At 37.0% G+C, this 15194-nt stretch overlaps 1 protein-coding gene across 1 annotated transcript in view; it reads left to right on the top strand.

The window, feature by feature from the left end:
* Nucleotides 1-15194, top strand: part of DCC (DCC netrin 1 receptor) — a 986493-nt gene that overhangs the window by 592461 nt on the left and 378838 nt on the right. The window contains exons 6-7 of the mRNA XM_014557664.2: nucleotides 10487-10641; nucleotides 13216-13336. Coding sequence (XP_014413150.1) covers nucleotides 10487-10641; nucleotides 13216-13336 — 276 coding nt within the window. The remainder of the gene's footprint in view (nucleotides 1-10486; nucleotides 10642-13215; nucleotides 13337-15194) is intronic.

Genomic DNA, 15194 nt, shown 5'->3' on the forward strand with positions numbered 1-15194 from the left:
GGAGCCTTGAGGGACTAGGAGGAGAGGTTAGCAGTCCCATCCATCCTCTCGCTTACCCACCTTCCGCGTTTGGTATTTATGGCTTTAGTTGTATACTGTCCAGGTTTATAATAATTGAATTGTCTTCTCTAAACATTATTTCCATGTGTTTACTCTTATTTCTGTATGGATTTGTATGCAGTATTCATCACTAGTTCTTTTGTCGCAATGCGTAACTTTTAATTCTAATGATTTTCTTAACTGCCTAGATTTTGTTGTCAGACTGACTTTAGAAAGTGCTGTGTTTTCTGAGGACTTGCAGAATTGGGAACATAGCTTTGTATGTGAACAATCACGTCTAATATTCTTGGGTAATATTGCTTCATTGTTCTCTGACGTTAGACATTACTATATGGGAACCCAATTTCCCTCACTCCCTGTACATGTGTTTTGGTTTTGATTTTTCTGTCTGGATGCTCAGATAATTCTTTCTCTTCCAGATTCAATAGCTCAAATATGTCTCACTATTGAGGGTTGTGTATTCAGTTCCCCCAGGAAAAGGGTATAGTCTTTCAACCTGAAAATTCAGATTTATATTTCAGGGGAAAAAAAATCCTGTTATTTTATCTTTGATTGTATCTTCTGTTCCACTTGTGGGCTTGCTGCATCCGGATGCGTTATCTTAATATTACCTCACCTTTGCGTGGCCTCTTTCCGTGATTACTTTAGGCCCTGTGCCTCCTCCGTGCACACTCACTGCGGTTATTTCCAGTCTCCCGCGTGTGGGTACCGCAGTTTGTAAGGTGCCCCTTATGGCCCTTGTGCTCTCTGATTTATGTGTTGGCTCTCGGATGGTGGCGTTTTGCTCCCTGATTTGCTTCGTTAGGTCCAGTGCCTCCCTTTTCATTTCGTTCTGTTGTTTATCCTCTAGTCTTTGACCTCTAGTTTTGTTGAATTTATTTTTATAATAAGTAAATCCTTTGTGTGAAACCACTTGAGGCATTTCTGCTCCTACCCTCTGATTTTCTTCTGTGTTGAGTGTTTGGTTTTTCTCTCTTCCTCCCCCCCCACCACTTTTCCTCCCCTTCTCTCTCTCTCTCTCTCTCTCTCTCTCTCTCTCCCTCTCTCTCCCTCTCTCTCTTTTTGCCTGTAATATATTTCCATATTTGTCATATGTGTCATTTATCTTACTCATGTGTGGGTGGCTCTGTCCAGACACTGTTTGTTCTAACATAGTGGGAATTACTGCTAGACCTATTTACCACCCTGCCTGAGACCTCGTGGGCTCCAGTCTAAAGTGCTGGGTATTTTAGGTTTTATTCATTTTTTGATAACCAGCAGGAATGGTAAGGGAGTGAGTTCAGTCGAGCACTCAGCTTTGCACGCTTGTGTGTCTCCTATTCCCTTCCACGAAGGGGGCAGTAGTCCTCAGGTCTGGTCACTGCAGCTTCTGGTCAATAGAAAAGGAAGGAAGAACATAAGGCTACCCACAGGCTTCACATTGATTCAGTTCTGGAGGTGTTACTGAGAATTCTTAGGTTTCTCCCCAAACTCCAGGGGGGTTTCTGGGGTTCAGGACAGATGAGGAACTACATCCCACTCTTCCTTTCTACTGTACGCCAGAATTGTCTGTTTTGATTTTTTTTTTTTTAATACAATTGACTGTGCTTTCTTTTCTTTGGTTGTACTAGGTGAATTGTGTGTGTGCGCTGGGACTTACTTTTTATTTCATTAGGTACTGAGGGAAGGGAATTAGTTACATCTTAGAAGCCATCGTCTTCTCAGTTAACTGTGCTGGGAGATTCCCTCATATCTACTCCTAACAAAATAAATAAAGTTTCTACTGTAATTTACTGTAACTCTTCACTGTGCATTTAAAAATACACAGAAGTCGCTCTCAGGCATGACAGAAACATTTTCTTCTAGCCTTTGAGAGTATCCACATCTTTTTCTCTCAAATACCAGGAGGGCAAGCTGGGAAATATTTGACTGAGGGAAATATAATAACTCTTAAATTTCTGTCAATATGCAGTGTTAGGAACTGGATTACTCATTCTAAATGCTTATTTTTTTGTCATCATACAACATATGTTTGTTAATAGTTTAATGTTTTTTTTAACATGTTGCCATTTTCTTCACAGCTAAAATTAAAAGTTGGGCAAAGAGATGTTTATAAATTGTATATGTGTGGATGTATAATTTTGCATGTCTATGTGTACAGATAACCTTGCAAATATAGGTATTCCATATGATTTTATAGTTTACAGTAGAATTATATAGGACCACAAATATGTACATAAATATATAGAAGTGCATGTATTAAATATGTGATTATGTGTTTATATACATATGCGCACAGACACACACAAACTGAATTGATGGAGAGTTGCCAGTATCTACTGAAGGACATTGATGGCACACGAATCAAGTTTTCAAAGACATGGCAATAACCTCAGTAAGCATGGAGAATTAGGACCTTGATAAAAACACTTTTATCACTGTTTTCAGCCCCACAACATCATTCTCCCAGTTTGGTCCTAACCTCTACAATTAAAGAGAGAAATGGAAAGCTCAGTCTGGACTTAGAGAGAAACAACCCTGATTTCAGGAACGGCTGAAACTGAGGAAAGGAAGGGAATTATTTGTCTGGATAAAGAAAACTGTGAGAAGAGATCTAAAACAGTTTCCAAGCACATTTAAAGAAAAAAAAAAGCCTCTCCAGGTTGAAGATCAGCTGTTCTTCATCCTCACAGTACATAGACCAGTTTTAGATAGGAGCGCAGAGTTTTCAGCATATTATGCCCTCAATAAGACGTGCTGATGGGGCAGAAAATAAAGTCAAAAGAGCGCAACTTTTATTTCTCTAAGATGATTAAAATACCGTCTTTGGAAGCTACAGCAGAATGGCTTTATAGTTTGATGCTTCTAATATTCTGTTGTTGTCATTGGAATTAACTTTAGAAGAAAAATTTACCTTTATTATTTAAAAAATTTTTTTTGGTTTGGAGGGGAGGTAATTAAGTTTGTTTGTTTATCTTTATTTATTTTTCATTGTTTTTAGAAGAGGTACTGGGGGTTGAACCCAGGACCTCGTGCATGCTAAGCATTTGCTCTACCATCTGAGCTATACCCACCCCCCCACCTTTATTCTTAAATATTTTTTGCTCATCTAGCTTTTCCATAGCTACTCCTTATTTGTCACCCGAAGGTGGCAATGCCAAAGCATTAGCCTATGAAGACTGAACCACACCGATGCCTATTTATCTAACAAACGTCTGTTAGTATCCATCTCACGTTTGGCCTTGGGGACAGAAAGAGAGATAAGGCAGCCCCTGTCCTTAAGTTACTAGCTTAGTGGATTCTTCTGCAGATTGATGCCACGGTGGAATGGATGGTTGCTTCACCTGCTTCTCTGTCGTGTAGCTTCCAGCAACGATGTGTTTACTTCTGTTTGAGGGAAAATGAAGTACAATTAAACATGCTACCTAGGCTTACACATATGCCAGGCAAAGATACAGTGAACATCCTCGCAGTTGTTAAGAGGATCCAAACCTCTCACTACTCTCTCTCTGGAAATGATTGCTGTCAGACTAGATTGAAACTTTTTTTTTCCATAGAAAATGCTAAGAATAAAATCCACAGCTTAAAACTCATTTTTCCAGAACAATGGGAGCCCCAGTCAATATTAATAATTAGAACAAAACTCAAGTGTGCTTTTATTTCCAATGTGGAATGCGTTCCAGTCATTTACCACTGGAACCCAACTTACCCCAGCTTAATTTTGGGGGGGTGGGGTGGGGGGAGAATACAGAGAGGTGTGTGTGAAAGACAACTTCAATAGAGAATGAAATGCACATCTCAACAGCCAGTCCTATGGCGGAGAAGCAGATACGTAGGTAGGAAGGGGCAAACTAGAGGGTAATATTCAGCAGACTTCAAGTCACTTGTCACATAAAAGGCCTGGAGAGAAGTGTTGGATTGGGCAGAGATACATCACACAGTTCCTTGTTAAATGAAGGAGAAGGAGGATTACACATTTAGAGATTGTTAGCTGAAAGAAAGTTATTTTCGCAACAAAAGTTAGTGCAGGAAGAATTGAAACTATGGGATGAAAGAGCAATTTCTAATCTATAAATTGTCTTTTAGAAATGTTATTCGATAAAAGTAGGATTTTGTCGAGGTACATTTAACATGTAAGCCTGAATTTATTAAGAATATTTCCCCCCATGATACGTCATCACTAAACCTACATTCAACGCCAGATGGCTTCCCTCATAGTCATCTGGATGTGATTACATGTGAAACTATGGCCCCTTAAGGTGAAATTATCTGTTGACGTAGTTGTGAGACTACACTGGAAAGAACTCATTTATTTTGTGTATGGACTTAGCCTGATTTGGCAGCAAACATATTTTAGATATTTGGTGTAATCAGAATCTTGAGGTATTTGCATTCAAGAGAAGACTAATGGGTTTATGCCTGTTATTTCAACAACAAATTAGCTCTTTTAGAATAGAGTTATTCTGCTCCAGGGAAACCAGCTTGCTTTTCACTGTTCTCAGGGTCAAAATGTAGCCCCTCAAGGCTCATGGTAATTTTATTTTTCTCCTGACAAAATCTCATTTAAAAAAGTCTCAATTTTTTCTTTTTAAACTTGATTCTTGTTTATCATTCACCAGTGATTTGTGCTTCCTGTTGTTCATTTAAATCAACTTCTTGGCTTTAAAAATACATTCTTGCAATTTCAAAGAGCTGTGGTAGATCTTTAGAGTGTATAGAATCTTCTCAAAGGTAAGGTGATACAGAGAGTATTAATTATGTGTATTAGACTAGTAGTTTAGAATTGACCCACATTTATTTTGTACCTGAATAACTGGAAAAGAATAGCTAAACACTTTATCTAAAAGTAAAAACGCTAGAATCCAAGTCTAAAGAAGAGTTGTGAGTAATGCAGGATGTCACTAAAATACTTGGGAGGCATCGTTGACGTGAAATAAAGCCTTTGATGTTGCTTAGGTTGTGGGTGATGACTTTGGGGCTGAAATTACAGAAGAAATTTCACTCTACAGAATTCAAATCATTAGTCATAGCATTGAAACTTACTTAAAAAGTAATTAATTTGGAAAAGACTTTTACTTTAATGTTTAATTTTACAACTCTAAAGATTGCAGTATAGAGGAATATCTCATCTATTAATCATTTCTAAATATGATAGCACTTTTAAGAACAGAATTTTATTTTTCATATTTCTGTTGTAGTCACTATTCAGCCCCTAAGGTAGAATAATTCTCTCGATATGTACTCTAAGTACTTAAGAAGATCCTGAGAAACCAAGATCTGATGGAAATGTGGGTAATTTATTTCTGGTCATGAATTTTATTCTAGCTGAAAAAGGAAAGTATAACAAAATCACTATCTTGCCTGAAATTGCTTAAGCATTGTATGTGCATGTTAAGCCGTTCTCTGAAATGGGCTAGAAGTATGTGAATGGAATGATTTGATAAACTTGAAAATTCATGGTACTTCATTTTTATTAGTCATTAAGAAATTGCTGGCCACCAAACAGCTTAAAGTAGTGAATTATTCCTTTCACAAGAGTGGAAGGGAGGGGGAACTATGCTAATATTCAAAAGGAATTAAAAGAAAAAGTGCGTGTTTCAGGCCTCATCTTTAAGAATCCTAGTCTGGTTAGTAAATAATGATGTATATGAAAGTTATCTAACAACATTAAGTGGTATAAAACTTGAGCCCAGGGAGAGGGCACTGAAAGAAGCAGGAAAATCCATTGTCAGCTTCATGAAGGACAAAACTTCATGGAGAAAGAATGGTTGTTTCTTCTTAGAGAATAAATAGAAATTATATCCTCTAAGGAATATAGTGCTGGGCAGGGATTCATGATCAGAAAAAAAAAAAAAAAAAAAAAAGGCTGAAGAAACGTGTCCACAACCATTGATAAGTCATATTCACTTGTTAGTCCCAGCCTTAGTTTGTGTTAGAATCTAGTACTCCAGAGCTGTGAAAGGTGTCACGTGGTTATATCCTAGATTCTAAATTCTAAGAAGCAATCCTAACATGGGGTAAATAGATCCTTATCTGCTCATCACAGAAAAAGACAAAGAGATCAAATAAAAAGAGAAAAATTGGGTAAACCTCATTGTTCCACTCTTGCTCAGATAGCATAATGATCAAGAAACATGTTAAGCAATGTATTGAATTTATGTTAGCATGATAAAGCATCTTGTGCAAAGAAGTTAACACTAATTTGCAAAGTGCTGTCAAAAATCAGTTAAAATACACACCACAGGGTTTCTAAAAGGGGAGGAAATTTTACAAGAAAAGAAAAAAATATTTTTTTGGAGGGGAGAAGTAGATTCATGAAGGATAGGTAGATGAAACAAAAAACACTGAAGGATGAGGAAACATTGAACAAATGTTTGGGATCAGAAAAGGCTGGGTGTGATTGTTAAATTTAGTCATAGGGTATACGTGAAGGATGTGTGGATGGTAAGTTCAGGAAAGTAGGTAGCAGTTTGGTGATGCAGTATTTAAAAGCAAGGTTGAAAAGTTTAAAAAAAAAAAAAAAGAAAAGTTTTCACCTAATTTCTAATCCAATCCAGGTCTATATATTCAGACCTTTTCAAGAACTTTCCCCAAGTCCTATAAGGACTTTATTTTGGCTCAAACAGAGAAGAGCTTAAAGAATATTTCTTAAAGGTATCTAAAATAACACATACATAGATTTTTCTCCAACAGGTCATGTGGCATCATTTTTTGCTCTTTATTTTTTCTGATCAATTACTGACATTTTATTTTCCAGGGTGATAAAATTATTTTGTTAAGTACATGTTTTCCATAACATCATCCAAACTCTTCCTCCTCATCTTGTACCACTGTTGCCGCAGGAAAGGATGAACATGTGCATTTTATTGCTTGAGTTCTTATTAACAGCAGTAGCAAATCTTTGTTGAGCACGTGCTGTGAATGAGGCAGTGTATTAACCTCTGAGATGTGAAGAGAAATCATGAGCCCTTGTCCTCACCACACAATCTGCTGATGGCTGGTGACACTGTCCAAGAAAGGCAGAATATTTTCAGAAAGCATGAGATTTAGACCCATTTTTCATGTGTAATATTGCTGCTTGATGCTTCTTCTTCCCATTTAAGTGAAAGAGACAATGTTTGTCATCCTTGTATGTCATCTGGTATAATGTGAAAATTGGGGAACCTGATAAAGAAATGAAAGTACCTAGACAGCCAGGGAAGACAAGATATCCAGTGTAATGCTGAGAGCCTGAGAGATATGAGAAAGTTACAGGTGATAGATCATGACCATGTAGGCATTTGGAGGTAGAAAAATACCAAGAATGCCTCGGTGATTTTTACCATTTTACAGTTACAACTATGTACTTAAACAAATAATTATTCCCTTAATCAGAAATTATTATTACAGTTGACCCTTGAAGAACACAGGTTTGAACTTATGGGTCCACTAGACATGAATTTCCTTCATTGAATACATGCTACAGTACTACATGCTCCTAGGATGTAGAACTGTGGATCCAGCTGTAAAGCTACACATGAGGATTTTCAACTGCACGGAGGCTTGGTGTCCCTAATCCCCCTGCTGTTCAGGGGTCACCTGGGTCTCTTACTAATCAATGAAACAGAAGGTTTGCCGGATTCACTGTGTGATCAGCTTCAGTTGATTTAATTCCACAGAAAGATAATAAACAGGAAGATGATTCCTCCTCTTCAAGTTGAGGAAACATTCAGAATGAACCTACACGAAACTATCAGAAAACGGACGTCACTTAAATTCAATAGTTTGTTCTTAAATTTCACTGCATGAGGCACACTATTTTAGACATTGAGAATATGAAAAGGTAAGTCAAAATGGAGACTTGGGGAATTAAAAAAAAAAGAGGCTGTTGCATACACACACACAGACCCAGCCATGTATTTACATATTAATATGTGTGTTTACGTATATGCAGTATGATATTTTGGAGTTGATGCACTCTGATGTTTTTCTCTGTATTGTTTTTCTTTAACGTACAGTGATGCACTGTCATTTACAAACATTAATGGTTATTCTTATCCTCAATTCTTATCTCCAAGTTATAAAGGGGGATGCTAACGGAAACACTTGTAGTAAGTGGACAGACTGGAACTTAAACCAAAGCAATCTGGCTTCACTTTGCTTTTCTTCAGTGTAGCTTTGGTGTCCTTTTCTCTTCCTGTTTTCTTTTTCTGTACTCTTAATTCTTCCTATTCCTTTTCTACTTTTCTCCTCTGATATATACATATATATGTGTGTGTGTGTGTGTGTATGTATAGGTTTACACACATGTACGTGTGTATGTGTATATATAGGTGTATGTTTATGTACATGTCTATATTTATAGACATATATATTTAAAGTTTAGTTTCAACTCCCACAAATTAATTTCAAGATCCACTGATGGAAGTCACTCAAAATTTGAAAACTCTAATGTGGGCACGGGTGATTCCAGGAATTCTGATGAACATGAACAGTGAGGCTGAGCAGACTTGGGCAGTTTTCAGGCTGCAGGAAAGAAGAACTTAAAAGGAGAAAAGGAATAGATAACATGGTGTTACTTTTTCTTAACAGCTCTAATCGCTTAACTCTATTATGTCTAAGCCTTCAGGAATATTTTTGAGTTACTCTTCCATCGGAATTTTCCAGGGGCAGAACGATTACAAAATAGTTCAGCATGTAAGGAGGGGGAGTCAGCCTGTCTGGCCGTAGAACCTACCGGCTGTATGATTGGAAAAATTATTTAAACACCTTATGCCTTAGTCTCTTCGTTTGTGAAATGGGAATGATGGAACCTGCTTTAAAGAGTTGTGGTGTGAATAATACATATAAAGTGCTGAGGGTAACAGATTGTACAGTCAGCTCTTGATAAATATTGGCTGTTGGCTGTTAAATAAATTCTTGATCAAAATCTGTGATAAAATTTAGAACAGAATCCAAAAGAGACAATTAATATATCTGATTAGAGACATTCAGGAAATATTTCTGATGTCTTTTGGTTCATTCTCAGTGAACTCGGTCAAAGAATAAATCTCACAGTAATATTATCAACTCTAAATAATTATTTTTAACCCTATATACAGTGGGGACACATTCCCTGTAGAAGAGCTCTCAGACACATTTTTTTTCATGTCTTTAGTCTGTGACTATTAATACCTCCCAGCTGAGTAATCTAAACCAACTTACACTTGTGAAAAATTTAAAAAATTGAAAGTTGTTTAGCACTAGAGATCCAAATATTTAGTTAAAAAACAAGGAAAATAAGACAGGGAGCAAAATAGAGAGAAAGAGAGTTCATTTTCAAGATCATTCAGTGGAAAAACTAGGACTTGAGTCCTGGGTACTTTCCACTGGCTCTCCTATTTTTCTAGAAGGCAGTGACCATCAAAGATGGCAAATTCACTTTGACTTCAGGGGTAAGTTTTGCTGATAGTAGTTGGAAAGAGCAAAGTGTGGTGGTTACTGAAAGAAGCAAAAATCAGCACTCCTTACGCATTGAGCATAACACCAAAACGACAAAAAATGCAATCTTTAAAAATGTCCACTAAACATGCATATTTATTTCCAATCTGAAAGGAGACTAGGGCTGCTACTTCACTTGTGTATTTAACCTGGATCTCAGACAGTATAAATATTCAAATCTGACATCATTTTAAGATTCTCAGTGTAAGGAGATAAACATCACTTTTCAGAATATTCCTCTCCTAGGCAGGGTTTTGAGGGACCAAGCTTGAGAAATTTGCTAGCAAAGGTGTGTTATATTTGTGCTTTCCTTTCAATTGCAAATTTCCATCATAGAGTAACTAGTATTATGGTAATTAAGACATTAAATTAAATTAGTGTATCACGTACCCTGCTGAGAAAATAGTAATACAGTGTAGTAATGCACTAGATAGGTAATTGCTGGGACAACAGAAATATGTCCACAGTAAAAATGATAGTCATTTTTAGTGTCCTGTCGCCACAGCCAGTTTCAACAGGAATGAGTCCATCACCTTAACTAAATCCTAATGAAACTCCTGAATTACAGGGACACTTGGCTTTCTTGTTTTCTCCTCTGGGTTGTCTCAGTCATAGTAGTGTCCCTTCATTTGCTTTATCAGCACAGTTTGCATAATTTTACGCACTTTCCACCATCCTTTATGTAGGTCAACTGGATACAAATACTTAGGTATTCAGAATGTTTATTATATGCCAATATTTTTTCCATTTTTTAAAAACTTCTTTGTGGCAAAACACTATTAACGGCAACTGTTTAATTGCATGGGAGGTTGGGGGGGGTGTATTGTGTCCTCTGGTAGTTCCTGTAAGTAAACTAAAGTCTAAGTGTTTATGGGAATTATTTGAATTACAAATAGTTTCAATATTTGTTTTTAACTCAGAGAAGACTTGACTTGAGCATTGCAAGTTCACATCCCCGCCCACTCACTTTTGTTTTCTGTCGTTACAGTTCCGCCATGGTTTTTAAATCATCCCTCCAACCTCTATGCCTATGAAAGCATGGATATTGAGTTTGAATGTGCAGTCTCTGGGAAGCCTGTGCCCACTGTGAATTGGATGAAGAATGGAGATGTGGTCATTCCTAGTGATTATTTTCAGATAGTGGTAATTATCTTTTTTCATATGAGCTTTACAATCCCATTCATTGTCTCCTATGTTTTCCGTGCTGTTCTTTCCCTGGAACAAAGTTCCTCTTGGGAATTTTTATGATGTGTGAAGAAAATTGTTCTAATAAAGCAAATGATTTTTTAGACTTAGAATTTTTGAGCCAAAAAAGAGTAATCAATCAGCCATTGTCCAGCCTTCTTGGGTTACAGACAAGGTTTTAAACCAACAAGGGAAAAAATAGAGGATGTAAGACCATTACTTTCTGAGTATTCTCCTTGGTGGTTCTTGGGAGAACAGAGTTTAGAACCTAGTTAAAGACTGTCTAAGCCAGGAATCTCTTACCACTTTGACTTTTGCCCATTACAGTGAAGTTACAGCGAGATGTGCCACTTACGATTATGGTAGTCTTACTTTGATAGTACAGATGGCTGCTCTTTGCTCCTTCACTGCTCTTCCGGATAGGACTAGCTGATCCTCCGTGAGCCTAGAGAAGAGCAGTGGTGATGGTGGCATTGACAGTGGTGGTGGCAGTGGTGGAGAAGCCATGGAGACCCAGAGTTCACATTGCTTTGTAATTTAGAACACTGGAAAGAATTGAAGCTGAGAACAATAGTTCTTGTGCTTTCTATAAGGTTTAGCGGACTCTCTGCCCTTGTCCTTGAGGGGGGAATGACAGGAATAAGGGTGTTATATCCACTGAGTTGTTGTCCTGGGACATAGTGAGTGATCAAGACATATCATTATTATTGTTGGTTTTGCTGTTACCATGGAAAATGCTTGGCTCATTTGAAGAAGCTTTATGAAAACTCTCCTTTTGGGGTAACTCAGCATCAGAGGTTCTGAATTGAAGTGTATGAATACATGAGACATAGGAAAAACACTTTTTTAAATATTGAAGAACTTTGCAGCTCAAGAAAGAGGCTTTCAGTCCATTTCTCTTATGTTTGAGATGCAGACAAGACCCCAAGAAGACTGGTCTTCCAAGTCAGGTCTCCCGGCAAAATGGGATTTCGAGTGTAAATGCCCTCTGAATTCAGGCACAAGCTCGCTCCATGGTTTTCCCCTGCCTGTGCTGGTGGATTCGTCTTCCGTGACCAGTTGACTTTCAGAAACTTTCCTAATCTCTTTGTCCATGCACTTTGTCATACTATAAAGGTTCTTAGGAAGAAATCCATAAAGAATATCTTTATCACATTTATCACCACTTACCATTTTTCACTTTTAGTTGCATTTGTTTAATTGGTTGAGAACAGTATAATAAGAAAGGGAAAACATTTAACTTTTGAATGCCACGTCAATCCATTAGTTCCTTGAAGTGCGGTGCTATTTCCCCATCACTGAATTAAAAATGACCTGCCATGGGGCAACTTGAAATGTGTTGTATACACCTTAAATATATGCTCCTTGCACATACAGGAAATTGTTGAGTGCCCTTAAGGATGCATGATAAAAAGCAACATTTATTTTTCCTACAGTTTGAATAATCTTTCTCCCAGCATGACTCATTATAGCCAACCTATTTAAATGTTTCTTTTCTTAAGGTGAAAAGAAAATGTATGCTATGAGCCCTCTTCACATTAAATTGTGCTTAAAAATACTTCCCCCAAAGCTCCAGATCTCTGAGAGCCATTGTCTGTCACACGTGTAACATTTAGCAGCAACAGTAACTTATATGAGAACCGTTAATTAGAAGTTAGTCAGCTTTATCTGAGAACTTTACATCAGCTGAGAATTGACTACAAGACACTAAAAACAATTAAGAATTCCCCACGAGGTAATATTTATCTCTTAATGACTTCAGGGGAAGTGATTTAACACATCTCACTTACTGAACTAATTCTTACACTATCGAAGATAAACTGAGTTAGTATAATTAAATGCTATTTCAAATCATTTTATCACCCATCCTTGAAAAAGATGGCGGCCTAATTTATATAAAACCTGAGTTAACGTTGCTGTGTTTAATTTATGGGTTACTGAAGGTGAGACATTTCGGCCATATAACTAGAGCGACATAGGTGTAAAATATCCATCATATTTTCCTCCAAATCCCTGAAAGGGCACACACTTTTAAAAGGATTTTCAGACTTTTTTTCTCGGCAAACACTTCCAGAAAATATCCAGCGTGGATTTCTTGTCCTTTAGAAGCTGCAAAGAGCAGTATTTTTGTTTCCTTTTCCCCACTCCCCCTCCAGCAGCTGTCAAACCTATTTACTTCAATAGAGGGAAAAGAATGAGATTTCTTTTATACTTACTTCTGTTTCTTCCATACCTAATAAAAGAGTTTTCTGTTTACTGCTCATTTAGATATGGAAGGTGATGTTTATTTTTGAGAGTGTATTTTTTTCATTGCAGAACTAGGTTATTCTATTGCTGTAGGAGGACTCAGCAGTCTAGGGTATCTATGACATTCCCCAGGTGACGTGGGACATCCCTGTGAGACTGAGGACCCTCTTGGCCTCCTGGTTTCTTCTGTGAAGTTTTTTTTTAAAATAAATTTGTTTGGGTTCATTTTGTCATTTTGCATTTTTTGCTCTTTCAAATATTTCACCTGCTTTTTCTCCTCCCTAGGGAGGAAGCAACTTACGCATCCTTGGGGTGGTGAAGTCGGATGAAGGCTTTTATCAGTGTGTGGCTGAAAATGAAGCTGGAAATGCCCAGACCAGTGCACAGCTCATTGTCCCTAAGCCTGGTAAGATGCGGTCAACTTTGCTCTGGTTGCTGTAGTTACAGTTATGCGTGGATTGTTCGTAAAATCTATCTTGTTTTCCCTCTTCTCAAAGTCAATTTGAAGTTATTGAGTTAATCCAGATGTACATTTGTGTACTGACGGTGTATTTGTGCTAGTAAATTGTATCTATATCTATTTACACTTATAAATATAGATATATATCTCCATCCAGTGAGACCCAGTCATCATGAACAATAGGTACCTATGGGTGTCAAGACAACAACCAGTAAATTACTACCTTCCCCCTTCTGTTGTGGCCTGCCTTTCTTCTCAGTGTTTCATATGAATATAGAATATATATATATGGAACATACATATTCTAGAGTCATATGAATATAAAATATATATATTTATATATGGGATGTATATTCTATATATAGAACATATATAGATGTGTATATATATAAAGTAGATAAGCATATGTTTGTATACACACATACATACTTATTTGTGATTTTAAATCAATGGAATTTGGCAGAAAATTAGCAGAATAATCACTTGAAAGTAAAAAGTTTCTCTTTTTTAAACATTTTGATAAATTGTCCTTTTTTCTATAATTGATAAAGTCTTAATTTTATTTTATTATATAGTCTTTTAGAAGTTTAATATGGTGGTATATTCAAAACTAGCATAAGTCTATTAGATATATTATGTAATATCCCCATAACAGTATAATTCCTACCAGAAAATAAACAAAGCAAACCAAGAGAAAAAACTGGTCAGCTGCTTTGAAACATCGTGGCACTAAAGAAGTTCAAAACCATCCATTCTTTTTTTTTTTTCCTTTAAAGTAGGGACTGAACAATTGTTTATACAGATCAAAAGTATTCATATTCAAAGTATTAAGTATTCATACTTCTTATGAAAAGTTTTTAATACCATCTGTTGATAATGTTCATTTTAACTTTTTTTTTTTAGCCACATTCTTTCCTCTTTATGTGACTTAATCTTGTCTTAATCTTTCCCTGCAGTAAATTTACTAGAAAGTAGCTATTTCTGTATAACTACAGAAGTATGTGAGACATAGTCTTTCTTTGGCTTTTATTACTGAAAATGTGCCCATTGAGGTCTTACCTTTTGTGCACTCCTAACCAATTATCGGAAGACTCTCAGACTCTCACAATAATGCTCACAATGATGACTTTCTCTGTTTTTTTCTTGATTAAAACAAAACAAAAAAAGCAACTACAGAACAGCCATCCCAGATGGGTAAAGCAGTGAAAGGAACTGTCTAGGAATGTAAAGGGACAATTAACTCTTGTTCAAGATCGATTTCTCTGATGGACTACTTATTTCCCTTCACTTAACGTGCTCTAAGGGTTAGGGTAGCTTCATTTCTGTGACTAAGTACACGGTCTTCTGCTGACACAATAATGGATAAGTAGGAGAAAAAGAACCTCTAAAACCACGGTCTCTCACGCGAGCCATGGTCTGAAAGCCACACGTTAATCTCATTAGCAGTGACAACATGGCGACATTTACGTGAATACTGGCTGGCACACAAGTCCCAGAACAAGAGGACTCCAGTTAGCATTGATTTTCAGCTAAGGCCATAAAGCTGACGAAGATGCAAGATAAGTAATCCCATTTCTAAAGAGAGGTGTGAGATACATTCTCCTAGGACTTGTTGGTGCTGACCACACAGGCCTGGTGACCATTGCCTGTAGCTGCCATTAGGAGTGGAGGATGCTTTGAAGTGCTGAAATTCATAGGATTAGAGATTATCATGGTGTGTTCTTTCCTCCCCAAGTCAAGCTGTGGAGGCACCAAGAAAACCCCTTGAACAGAGTGTGTGTGTGTGTGTGTGTGTGTGTGTGTG

This window comes from Camelus ferus, chromosome 30, assembly GCF_009834535.1.
Source record: "Camelus ferus isolate YT-003-E chromosome 30, BCGSAC_Cfer_1.0, whole genome shotgun sequence".
NCBI classification, from domain to species: Eukaryota; Metazoa; Chordata; class Mammalia; order Artiodactyla; family Camelidae; genus Camelus; species Camelus ferus.